At 35.7% G+C, this 14068-nt stretch overlaps 1 protein-coding gene across 1 annotated transcript; it reads right to left on the reverse strand.

Annotated features, from left to right (window-relative positions):
• Positions 1 to 10375: 10375 nt before the first annotated feature.
• On the reverse strand, positions 10376 to 12571 carry LOC120577824 (uncharacterized). Its single transcript, XM_039829716.1, has one exon. It carries the CDS (start codon positions 12569 to 12571, stop codon positions 10376 to 10378), a length of 2196 nt encoding a protein of 731 aa, XP_039685650.1.
• Positions 12572 to 14068: the final 1497 nt, after the last annotated feature.

The following is a 14068-nucleotide window of genomic DNA, read 5'->3' on the forward strand; positions in this document are numbered from 1 at the left end:
TATGGATCATAGAATTTAATTATCTTTTTTGAGAGGACAAATTTAATTAAAACAATGATTAAAATAGAACATGACAATCATTTCAATTGTTGTGTTGGCAGGAGAGGTACCTAATGAAGTCTCACTCTCAAGTGATGATAACATTTATCTACGATGAAAATATTTCTTTTAAGCTATAGTCATTTATAGTGTAAGCTTGCAGATAAGAAGTTTTAATGAAAGAAAGAGAACATTTCATAGGACTATTATTAGTCAATTTTTTTTTCATTGGACTATTATTTTTTTAGTAAGGTGAAGTTTTATATGATGATTAAAATAATGTCTAATTGATGTATAAGTGATTAATTATACAGTCAGTTCTAGAAGACTTTTTAAGTTGGTTCTGCAGATGATTCTATTTATCAAGACTTAGCATGTGTGACCTTTTAAATCAGTAAAAAATTTATCAACTTAAAAAGTAATTTTTAAAATCGATTGTCTTGTAACCGACTAAAAAGTGGAGTTAAAACACATTTGTAGTCCTTCTAAGACACTTTTCAAATAACTTTTTACCGTAAAACTGACTTTAAAAGTAGATTTTTTGAATCAAATTTTATTGAACCAATTCAAAAGTACTACCTTTGTCCTTAAATTTAAGATATTTTTTACCAAATCATAGAAATTAAGTAAATTATTATGCCTCTAGTTAGTGTTTCTACCAATGTCAATGAGAATAAGTTCTAGCATTAAAATACTAGAAACATCTTTTAAGGGCAATAATCACACCATAGGAGAAATGATATCATCACTTGATCAAAAACATTTCAAAGAAAGCTAGTCAAACTTGTTTACTATTCAATAAGATTTCTTCAAAATAGTTCCGATTAAGTGAAGAATTGTTTCCACAGTTGAAGTGTTTAAGCTTGTAATCTCAAGGTGTTGAGTTTCAATACCCTTAAGGACAATTATAAAATGACCAATTAAGGAAATATTTTTTAATAAATTTTTTCCCTCCAATTGATTTTATATGCATGATCCTCATGGAGGGCAAACCCGACCTATATATATATATATTGAAAGTAGCTTATGTATATGGATCATTCCTCATGTTTGCTCCATGATTTTGCTCTAACTTTAATTAAAGATTCTGCTAGAAAATTTTGCAATTAATCCCTCAGTTTAGTAAATATTACTAATCGGATACCGAGTTTCTAAAAATAATATATATGATAAGAAAAGGGAAAAAAAAAGGTCAACGAATAATTAATAATAATAATTATTATTAATAAATAAAAATAGTGAGATAAATTTTTTAGGGCAATAGAGTGAGATCACATAGTAATCAAGTTAGTTTTGTTTGTTATGAAGTTAGTTACATTTTTTGTTAGATTTTAGCATTAGGTTATTAGGGTTTTGGAGATGACTTGTTATGATAATGTTAGGGTTTTCTCGAAGTTGCGCTAACAAATTGGCATCAGGAGCCTTAGTTTCGTTCTAAGGGTGAAAGAGATCTTCAATCACGCAATTATCAAGGTAGAAACATTGAAGGATTAACCATGAATGGTAACAATAGTTTCAACACTCATCTTCCAATTCTTGAAGCACGCAATTGGGAAAGATGGAGTGCAGTGATGAAGAACCTGTTTGGGGCACAAGATTTGTTGGAAAGAGAATAGGTGATTCAAAATAATAAATATAGGATTCCAAAGATAGGACTTACTCATATGGAATACTTTTTTTAATAGTACTTTCTGTTTATAGGTTTTTTGAATGAGGAATCATAGATGTTTGAATAATAGTTTTCATATTTTCCATGGACTCAGCAGTTACATACGTTGATTTCCTTAAATATCTTTTTAGAAACGCTCAAAAGTTGCATAGTAATTCTAACAATATAACTGTGTCCGTATTGAGTTATGAAAAAAGTTTATATAATGTGTGGTAATAGCTAGTACATATTATATTATGTTATGTTATTTATCCATGAATTCCAATCAAGATACTCAATACAAACGCTTGTTAATAAAAATGGTAAGAAACGCAATTCTCTTTGAATTTAAATTTTTAGTTCAGGTTTAATTGGATGGCTTTGTATGTTTCAATGGTGTCTTAAATTAAGAGTTTACAAGTTAACTATTTTTTAGCGAGTTCACACCAAATGCAAGGAGTATATGAAGTATACAATATATAACTGCATTGCTCTTGCACTCGTGAAACAGTCTGCCAATCTTGTCAACACCTAAGCTCCTTTAAAACATGACATATATGATCTCCCACCCCCTATTTTCATCTAGTTGTAATGACTAGCCAAATATAGACAAACCTTGAGAAAAGTAATAAATACTTTATGTTTTCTATGATACAAAAACATGGCAGCCTCTTAAGCTTTTTTCAAGCTTACAAACTCTTGTGGCCCTGACAAAAAACTTAAGTTTTGAAAAAAAGGCTCTAATGAGAAACTTCATTTTCAATGGTTTGTTAGAAATTGGAGATGGAAGAGGGAGTTTTGTCTTATTAGTTTCCCTTTTCTGTAACAATTATCAACCAACAAATAAAGGTTTTGTGTTCAATGATGTATCCTTTTACTCTTGTGTCAAAGAGGTCGCACATGTCCTTAGTATTGAAAATATTGGGACTACTTTAGCATACTCTCCTGCAGCGAAATTCCCTTAGCTTCTTTTTGACTTGAAAAGAAAATTCAATTTGCCTAAAGCAAAAAAAATAAAACCAAAACAAAAAATAAAAATAAAAACATAAGATGTTAAGATGATTTTAGAAAAAATGGTCATAGATGACGAGCAAAGTCAATCAAACTTCAAGAAACTTCTTTATTTTATTTTTCTTCTGATTGAGCTCATTTTGATAGGCTCCCCGGATCCTAAGGGACCGCGTGTAGCGTCTTGGGGAATGGTAGAAAACTTGGATGCCTTAGAAAAGGTTAATTGGCCGAAAATCATTTTTGATAATCTCCATGACTCTTTTGCTACAGTTAAGGCTATGAAGGATGAGTTGGGTAAGCAACACTACTTTAACGGATGTGCTCCCATTTTTGAGGTAATAATTTAAGTTCAATCTCCAAAATTTTTTATATATATGATATTTCTGAATATCAATTTTTTTCGGCTATTGATATCTGTTAACATCAATCTTAGGAAATCATATTTAGAAGAATAAAATCTTTAGCGCAAAGCCAGAGCCTGATTTTACCCATCCTCCAATCCAAAACCACAAAAGTAAAAGGACGGGTTTGAGGCCGTTGGAAATGATCAAAGCCTTAGAGGTACTATTATAAAATTATTTTATTCTGTTGTGTATGTTTTCAAATTGCAAAGTTGGGAAGCAGAGAAATCGTGACACGATTTGGCAAGCGTGTCACGATTTTGGTAATGTCGAGAGCTGTTTTCAGGGCGTCCAATCATGACACGATATTGGGAAAACGTGACACGATTTTGGCTTGCTGGGCAAAATTTTCAGGATAAGGTTGGTGGTACCTTGGGTCGTACGCATCACTCGTGACACGATTGATGGAAAACGTGACACGATTTCGATGCTGAAGGCTGCTATATAAGTGTTAGATCTTTGCAGATTTTGAATGTGAGCTTGAAGAGAGAGAAACTTGAGAAATCAAAGGAGGTAACTTTAGGGTTGAGGTTTTTTTTTTATTAGAGTTCTCTTGGGTTGGGAAACATTGTAAACACCTTGGTGAGTGAAAATCATTGAGTGTCTTGTTCATTGGTGAGATTGGGAAAAAGGGTAGAAATTAAGGTTGTTCTTTGTGAACTTGTCAAAGCTAATTTCTTGTAACGCTTTTGTATCTCTTTGTAAGAACTCATTGATAGTGGATTGGAGAGATCAATCTCTCCTCCAGAGTAGGTTAAGTTTAGACCGAACTGGATGAACAATCTTTGGTGTGCTTGTTTCTCTCTTCTCTCCTTTTATCTTTTTCTTGTTGTTTTGTGCTTTTCACTTTGATTCCTAGATTAGATATAGGTGTTGTTATTGTTGATTATTGATTGTGTTCACTTTGATATTGGTTATTACTTTCCTTTTCTCCACACATCATAGTTTTGTATTGGTGTGATTTTGTCCGGAATTCACAACAATTCGCGCCAACCGTGGGGCATAGGAGTGAACTAGTTTAGTGAGTACCATGGGTTCAAAGTGGGATATTGAGAAGTTCACCGGAATTAACGATTTTGGGTTATGGAAGGTGAAGATGCAAGCGGTGTTGATACAACAAAAGTGTGAGAAAGCTTTGAAGGGTGAAAGTGCGTTACCGGTCACCATGACACAAGCGAAGAAGACTGAGATGGTGGACAAGGCTAGGAGTGCCATTGTCTTGTGCCTCGGTGACAAAGTTTTGAGCGATGTCGCGAAGGAACCAACCGCGGCATCGACGTGGTCAAAGTTGTAGTCATTGTATATGACCAAGTCTTTGGCTCATAGACAATTCCTTAAGCAACAACTCTACTCATTCAAGATGGTGGATTCAAAGACCGTGATGGAGCAATTGACAGAGTTCAACAAAATCCTTGATGATTTGGAGAACATTGAGGTGAAACTTTAGAACGAAGAACAGGCTATACTCTTGTTGTGTGCTCTACCGAGATCATTTGAATCCTTCAAGGATACCATGCTCTATGGCAAAGAAGGCACTGTCACCTTGGAAGAAGTTCAAGCGGCTTTAAGAACCAAGGAGTTGACCAAGTCCAAGGACTTGAGAGTGGATGAAAACAGTGAAGGCCTTAGTGTTTCAAGAGGAAATGGTGGAGGTAGAGGTAACCGAGGAAGCTCAAAGAGCGGTAACAATAAGTATAAGTGCTTTAAGTGTCACAAGTTGGGTCACTTCAAGAGGGATTGTCCGGAGGACAATGAGAGATCCGCTCAAGTTGTGTCCAAGGAGTATGGGGATGCGGGTGCTTTGGTGGTGAGTTGTTGGGAGGATGATGAAGGTGAGGGTTCTCACCTTGGTATTGATGCCTTGTAAAGTGGTGGTCGTCTGGAGAGACGTTAAACACTCAACATCAGCCTGGAGAGGCAGTGGGAAGAATTGTAACAACCCGATTTTCGTTAGATTTATTTTAATTATTTTATTGTGTTTATTTGGCTTGTGTGTGATTATTCATCATTGGGTACATTTTCATGAGTTTTAGTGCTAGAGGAGTAAATTAGTAATTTGGTGAGAATTATTTTTAGTGTTTAGTGAGAACCATTATTTTGCTAAGTTACTAGTTTAGTAATTAGTATTTTACCGTTAAGTGACCATTGTTGATATTTTACCGTTAAGTGACGTTATTAGTAATTTACCGTTAAGTGTGTAGAAACATTTTAGAATTGAGTTGGAATGAGTTAAGTCCATTAAAGGTTTAGGGTTAAGTCCAATAAGAGAATATGCTATATAAGGGTTGTCTTAAGAGAAAATATCACACAATTTTCATTACATAAGATATTTGGAGAGAGGTAGAGAGAGAAAGTGGAGGAGAAGAGGAAAAAGGGTTAGAGAGAAGAAGAGCTTGAAGATTCAATAATTGGAGAGATCCTAGGAGCTAAAGTGAAGCTTGGGCTAGGAATTGGTGATAATTAAGGTAAGGGGGTTAGATTTCATCATAATCATTTTTAGTGTAAATTTTGAATGGTTGTATGAATAAGTGCTTAATTGAGTAAATTATTAATTGCTCATAATTGTTAGAATTCGTGCTCCAATTATGATGTTATGTTTGAAGGCATGAAATTGTTGATAATTGAATTGTGTGGGTTTTCATGTTCAAAGTATGAGAAAATGATATATGTTGAAATATTGCTCAAATGGATGATTTATGATGTTGTTGTTGCTAAGTGATATTGTTGTTGATGATTCATGGCTTGGGTGTTCATAATTCATGATTTGTTGATGAAAAATGGATTGTTGTTGGTGGTTTTGTAAAATTGGTGAATTGACTCAAATGTCATTGGTTTTCATGTTTGTTGTATCTTTGTGAATCAATTTAGTTATATTGACCTGTAAATAACCTCTGGAAACACATTTGGGCATTGAGAGATCAAAATTGAGGGTTTTGGGTAAAAAGGGGTTGAAACCCGTAATATTTTTCTGCAGAACTATGACTATTCGCTTAAGCGAACGCCTAAGCGAACCATCATAGAAAGTTCTGGAAACAGGTCGCTTAATTGAACTTGTGAGCGACCGGTAAGCGAACTAACTGATAGCTACTGGAACTTGTTCGCTTAAGCGAACCAGGTGTTCGCTTTAGCGAACAGGTAAGCGAACAGTGAGCGATCAGTAAGCGTACATTACAGGTAGCTAGTGGAACTTGTTCGCTTAAGCGAACGTGCCCAGATTCAACCACTTTTTATTTTTGTTCCGGGCTTTAGAGGGCCGATCTGAGCTTTGTAAAATGATCCTTTCAACTTGTTTAACCTCTGTTGGAACCTCTAAACCTACTGGAACATGTTTAACTTACTTAAATTTGGGATTTTTCATTTTTGGTTGAAACTTGAACATTTTTGGGAATTCCCGGATTTTGTCGAAAAGGAACTTTTGTTAAATGAATGAGATTACAAGTTAAACCTACAGCTCATATAGACTTAGGTAAGACTTGTAAAGTTGGTCAAACATCTTAATCATGTTAAACTTGATATTTCGGATGGGAATGTGGAAAATGTTAACTTGGGTTTTAACATACGAACTTAAGCTATCCTTTGAACTAATGTCTAATAGTTTGTAAGTGGCTTAAGCTCTTGATTACATGATTGATTAAGATTGTTTGGTGAGTTTTCAAACTTCATATTGTTGCTTTACTTTGAGAAATTATCAATGTTGGCCATTTGGCACATGACATGGATAATTGTTGGAAATGTTTCTTTTAAGCCAATTGCCTTATGATCTTTCGTGACTAGCCTATATGACTAAGTGGAGATATGTGATTGAATGGTTACATGTTGGATATGATATTCATCATAGATGTTATATTTTCTCTTACTTGGAATATGAGAAATAAATGGAATGGTGAGATTATATGACATAGTTGATGTTAATGATTATTGATGATTATGTGATGATGTGATGATGACTCTTATTTGATGTATGACTTGAATGTTGTGTGGACGTAATTTCTTAATAATGCAAATGTTGTGGAGGTGATCAATATATTTGGAAGTTGTCCTTTATATTGTTGTGAAAATTATGAGATGATCTTGCATTGTCGAGTCTTTACTTGTATGTCTATGCATCATTGTCATGTTGAGTCTTGTAGTTGTAAAAGGGTTGAGCTCTTTTACTTCGGTGATTATGTAAGATGGCTGTGAAATCTTACATACGATGTTTTTGTTGAATCGAAGGTGACGACCTTGAGGTGATTCAGTACCACATGCATATATGTGTCATGTTTAGGGACATATCATTGTTGCATGAGTCCTAAATGTTGAATAATTGACATACTTGTGGCTGTGAATGTTTGGTTGTGATATTTGATTTATTCACTATGTGTTATTGTTGAGATTAATTATTCATGTCAATTATTTGAAATTTGAATGGTTTTATTCATGTCTAACTGTTATGTGGATTATGATGATGTAATATGTAACACCCTCTTTGAATTATTTGATTGTTTTAATAGGGTTAGAATATATTTATATGATTATGTGATTTATTAAGTGGCTTATTTTAGTATTTAATAGAATAAGATTTGAAAATAGAATAAATTTTGAGATAGGGGCTGTTTTGTGAATTTAGAGAGTTTTGTGGAATTAAAGGAAATAAGAAAAAAAAGATGGGAAGTGATAAAAAGGAGAAACTAGGTTTAGAATTATTTTCACGTACAACCAGTTTTGGCGAAAAGGTAGAACAAGAGGAGAGAAGAACCAAGAGAGAGCTGCTGATCGATTTTCTTAAGGTAAGGGTGGGACTAACCTTCAATAATCTTGAGTATGTGAATCTGAAATTAGATTTAACATGTTGGAGGTTTAGTTTTGAGAATTGGAGAACTAGGTTAAAAGTGAGGAATTGATGATTAGATGATGAAAAAGTGTTAGATTGATGTAGAAAGTGTTTACAGACTTTAGATAATCCATAGGATGATTACAAGAACCAGTTTTAATGTTTAAACCATGTGATTAGGTGAATTTTCGTGAAAACTGCAATTCTGCCCGAGCCAACATTCATCGCTCGCCTCCCGAGTGATGATCCTCGCCATAGCGAGTGATGATCTTCATCGCTCGCCTCGCGAGCAAGTTTCATTCGCCTCACGAGTTGCATGCTGCAGCTCGCCATAACGAGAAGTTCACTCGCCATAGCGAGTGTGACCAGTGAGTCAACCTGATTTTGAGAACTAAGTCCTTAAGTTGAACATTAGATGATTTTGAGTGCCTGAATATGTATAATAATGATTAGACAAGTTTTTAGATTGAGATTGAACATGGGGAATTTAAAAATGGGATTTTTGGGTGAAAAATGTCAAGTTCCCGGGAGCACCCATTTCTTGTTCGCCAAGGCGAGCAGTGTACTCGCCAAGGCGAATAGTGTAACACCCCGTTAACCCAACAACATAAATATATTAATAAATCAGTGTTTATCACCAAAACGGGCCTGCTACACTGCTATTTCAAAATTTCATAAATAGATAAAAAGCTATTTATTCAACGACTTTAATAAAATGTCAATACTTCGCAGCGGAATATTTTCAAATTATTCAATATCAACAAACTTCATAAAATCTGGCACAAAGGCCTCAACGTAATATTTTTAAAACGTAAACCAACATCAACATGAAACTCCAACTACAGGTTCACAATTTGATACATAAAGGAATGAATATACAACTACATAATTCCCATCCCGTTACATATCAAAGCACCTAGACACATGAGCCACTATTTCTACTAAGCTTCGTCACCTGCAAATTACCATAAGAAGGCAACATTTCTAAGTAGAAGGGGTGAGATTCACAACAATAAATATAGGTATATAAATCATCATTAGCATTTAACAATATCGAATACAACAGTTTAATCAACAATAATATTCATGCTTCATTTACAGCAGCAACAACAACAACAACAAACATCAACCTCCACAACAACAACAACACCAACGACTCAACCAACAATGACTACAAATGCAACCGACAACAAAAAACAAATGCATTATGCATGTGGTACCATTTTCAACGTGTTGAATGACTGAGCATTCTGGGGCATGAGCCCCCAACAATTTGAATGGTTAAAGCATTCCAAGACATAAGTCCCCAACGGTATATCACAACGTGGTGGATGACAAGCATTCCAGGGCATGAGCCCCCAACAATTGAATGGTTAAAGCATTCGTTTATATCAACGTGGTGAATGACAAAGCACTCCAGGGCATGATCCCCCAACGGATTATGAGTATGCAAATGGACTCGACATTTGTGTATTTCAACATACGACTCAGCAACATAAATAATGGGATAAAACCACAAGTGCACGGTCTTACCGAAGTAGTAATAAAAGTATCGTTTCGACAGGGAGTTATGAATTCAATTATCTTTTAACAATGATTAGAATTAAAGTTTAAAAGATTGAAAGTTGTATTTTTGTATAATTAAATAATTAAAAGAAAATAACAATAATAAAATAAAAGAGGTGCCTTGGGATTATTGGTTCATTTAATTGACAAGTCCTTCACAAACCAAACTATTAAACTTATAACCTTATGTTAGACCTAACTGTGAGAGTTAACTTAAAATCAGAAATCTGGAGTATCGTGCTGTTTACACTGATTTTTGGTAAACAATCGCTGGTTTCAATGATGTTTACTTGCAAGATCAACCAGTAAATCTTAGAAGCATATTGTGCTTTTGTTGTTTGAATATAAACGTAATACTTGTTCGTAAAGTATTTTTGATAAAGTAAAAGACAAGAACAAAATGTAAAGAACTGAATCCAATCCGTGTTGAATCCAATCGAAATTCTGTAAAGAATGACAATAGAAGAAAATACTTCGAAAAGACTTAATAAAAAGACTTAAATTGCAAACGTGTTTAAAGAACTGTATTGAATTTGTCCAGTTAATTCGTCGTCGATTCTGCAACAACTGGCACAACTGTCGTGGAGATGGACTAAGGCGCAACTATCGAGGGTTTCATCCTGCGGAAGATGAACAGTACAATCTTCAGCGTTTCTGCCTTAGATGCCGTCTTGATAGTGAGCTTCGATGGTTTCTCGACCTTTTTGGGTTTGGCCAACTTATGTAGGTCCTTCCATTGAAGGAAAATCCTTTTAGAATTTTCTAATTTCTGTTTGTAGCATTTCTTTTGTAATGGTTTACTTTGCGCTCTTTTAGAGCTCATTTTTAAGTCTTGTTTGTGTAAACCACCCATTAGTTGGCCTTATGAAATGCTATGTTTGAATTTGTCTTTTGGAATTACTCTTGTATGATCTTAATTTCTTGTAACGTCGGTTTATACTTTTTCAAGTACTTTCCATTTATTCGTAAAATCCTTCGATCTTCATTTAATTCTTCGATCTCATATGCATTGTTCGAAAAGACTCTTAATATCTGCCATGGTCCTTCCCATCCGGGTGACCATTTTCCCAAAGCTTTATCTTTCTTATCCATTGGTAAAATGACTTTCCATACCAAATCTCCTTGGGCGAAAAACTTCGATTTTACCTTTTTATTATATGCTTTTGCTACCCTTTCCTTTTGTCTTGCAAGGACTTCTAACGCTGTTAATCTTTCTTCATCGAGATCGGTCAACTCGTCTATGACCATGTCCCAATAATGATTAGCTGGTATTTCGCACTGCCTTTGGATTCTGACTGATTGCAGCAAAATCTCTACTGGTAACACAGCATCATAACCAAATGTCAACCTAAAAGGTGTAGTGTTTGTCGATTCTTTGGGAGATGTTCGACATGCCCACAAAGCCTCGCCTAAAATTTCAGGCCAATTCTTTGGCTTTGCCTTTATTTTTCGTTTGATAATGGCAATGATGTTTTTGTTTGCCGCTTCAACCTGACCATTCGCCTGCGCATAGTATGGTGTCGAAGTTAGCAATTTAAAGCCTGTATCTTCGGCAAATTTCGCCATCTTTCGACCAGTGAATACAGATCCTTGGTCTGTGGTTATGGTTTCTGGAATAGCGAACCTATAGATGATGAACTTTTGGATGAAACTTATAACTTCCTCTTGAGTAACATCTTTTAAGGGAATTGCTTCTATCCATTTTGTAAAATAATCTATTCCTACTAAGATATATCTATATCCTTTCGATGAAGTGGGTTTGATTTCCCCTATCACATCCAAAGCCCATCCTCTAAATGGCCAAGGTTTGATTATCGCATGAAGCTCACTTGCTGGGACACGCTGAATTCCAGCGTATTTTTGGCATCCTTGGCATCCTTTTGCGAACTCTATGCAGTCTTTGAGCATAGTCGGCCAATATAAACCTTGTCGAAATAAAATCCATTTCATTTTATGGCCTGCTTGGTGTGTTCCGCAGGTTCCATCGTGGGTATTAGAAACAGCCAAATACGCACCTGTTTCACCTAGGCATTTCAACAAAACTCCTTCCGAAGTCTTTTTGAATAATTCATTGCCCATTATTACATAACTCAAGGCCCTGTATTTCACTTTTCGACAGGTGGCTCCATCTGGATTTTCCAGATATTTCACTATGGGTTTTCGCCAATCATTTTCATTTAAATCGTTAATGACAAAAATTTCGACAAAATCTGTACCTTTTATGGGCTCTTGGCCTGCTTTGGTCCCCCCAAGTTTTGGCGTTAACGATTTGCCAGAGAATGATTCTATCAAATTTCGCCTATTTCTGATTTCTATCGGCTCCTGCATCTGTTCCTTCGGTATTTTGTATCCAGAGGCCCTCTGTGCCAGATCATTTGCATCTTGGTTCTCCATTCGAGGTACGTGCCGAATTTCCACATGGGTGAATTGTTTTAACAACCTGCTAGCTATTGCATGGTAGGTGACCAAGCTTTCTTTAACGCACCTATACTCTTTTGTCATCTGTTTAAGGACAAGTTCAGAATCTCCTATGATTTCGATGTATCTTGCCCCCAGTTCGAGTGCAATTTCTAGACCTGTAATTAAGGCTTCATATTCAGCCTCATTGTTAGAGCAAAACTGATTTATTCGAAACATGTATCTAAATGTATGGTGTTTGCGCGAGATTATCACTATCCCCACGCCAGTACCATTTTTATGACTAGAACCATCGAAATATAAATTCCATGGATGGTTGTCTATTTCGGTTATCAAAACCTCGCTTACTGAATGATCAACAATAAAATCGGCCACAATTTGGCCTTTGACAGCTTTTAATGATTGATAAGTCAATGAATATTCTGTCAGTGCCAAGGCCCATTTCCCGACTCTGTTATGTAGAATTGGTTTCGACAACATATGCTTAATGATATCAAAATGGGAATAAACATAAACGTCAAAAGGCTTTATATAATGCTTAAGTTTTGTACATGAGAAGAACAAACACAAACAAAGTTTTTCACTAGGATGATATCTTGTTTCAACCTCATTAAGTACTCGACTTAAATAATAAATGGCCCTTTCTGTGCCATATTCATCCTCTTGTGCTAACATACTTCCTATGGTGCCATCTGACGTTGCTATATATAACTTCATTCTTCTACCTTTCAACAAAGGAGAAAGAACCGGAGGGTTTACCAAATATGACTTGATTTCATCGAAAGCTTTTTGGTGTTCTGGTCACCATTTGAAAACATCATCTTTCTTTAGTCGGAGTAGTGGTGAGAAAACTTGTGTCTTGCCACTTAGGTTTGATATGAACCTTCGGAGAAAGTTGATCTTTCCTAGTAGAGACTGCAACTCTTTCTTTGTAGAAGGAGCTTTGGTCTCGATTATTGCCTTGGTTTTGTTCTGGTTGATCTCGATTCCCTTTTTATGCACGACGAACCCTAAGAAATCACCTGCACAAACCCCAAATGCACACTTTAAAGGATTCATTTTCAATCCATATTGCCTCATCCTTTCGAATGATCGGCGTAAATGTTCCAAGTGTCTCTCTTCCGAAGAAGATTTCACTACAATGTCATCTATGTAAACCTGCATAAAATTCTCTATGAAGTCATGAAACATTAAATTCATCGCTCTCTGGTATGTAGCACCAGCATTTTTTAGACCGAATGGCATCACTATCCATTCATAACATCCTAACGCCCCTGGGCATCGAAATGCGGTCTTAGCGATATCCTCTTCTGCAATAAAGATTTGATTGTAACCAGAGTATCCATCTAGCATACTCAAGTAATCGAAACTCGCCGCTGAATCTACTAGCATTTCTGCTACCGGCATTGGGTATTTGTCTTTAGGGGTAGCGAGATTTAGATCTCTAAAATCTATGCATACCCTTATGGTTCCATTTTTCTTTTTAACTGGAACTACATTTGCTAGCCAATCTACATACCTTGCAGGCCTGATAAAGCCGCATTTCAGCAATCGATCGATCTCTTCTTTGATCTTTGGTAGGATTTGTGGAGCGAACCTACGAGGAATCTGTTTGACTGGCTTTTTGTCTGGTCGAATTGGTAATTTTAATTCCACCACTTCCCGTTTCAAACCAGGCATTTCGTCGTAATCCCATGCAAAGCAATCTTTGTATTCTTTTAGTAGCTCTGCAATTTGATCTTTGAATCTTTCAGGGATTTTGGCACTTACATAAGTAGGTCTTTTGACCGTACCATCTCCCAAGTCAATCTCTTCGAGGGGATCTTGCGCTTTCATTTTTGTAGTGGATCCCATAGGATCCTCTTCGAAGCCTAACGGTTCATCATCATAAATGCAATCCAATTTCTGGTCTTCGACATCAACGTCTGTCGATCCGTCTTCGAGCTTCTCAATCTCCTCTTGTTTCAAACATTCGGCCTCTTTGGCCGTTTGAAATTCGTTTTCGGCCAAGTAGGCCGTAATTTTCTCCCAAATATTGGGCTCAGACATCATTTCAATTTTTTACACCCCCCTAGTTGGTGGGGTAGCATACTCAGAAATGTTAGGAACAAGGCTATCAGCAACCTTTTTGTATGCTTGGGCTCTAGTTTCGAGCAAATTTTCATTCTCCAC

Source organism: Medicago truncatula, unplaced genomic scaffold, assembly GCF_003473485.1.
Source record: "Medicago truncatula cultivar Jemalong A17 unplaced genomic scaffold, MtrunA17r5.0-ANR MtrunA17Chr0c01, whole genome shotgun sequence".
NCBI lineage: Eukaryota > Viridiplantae > Streptophyta > Magnoliopsida > Fabales > Fabaceae > Medicago > Medicago truncatula.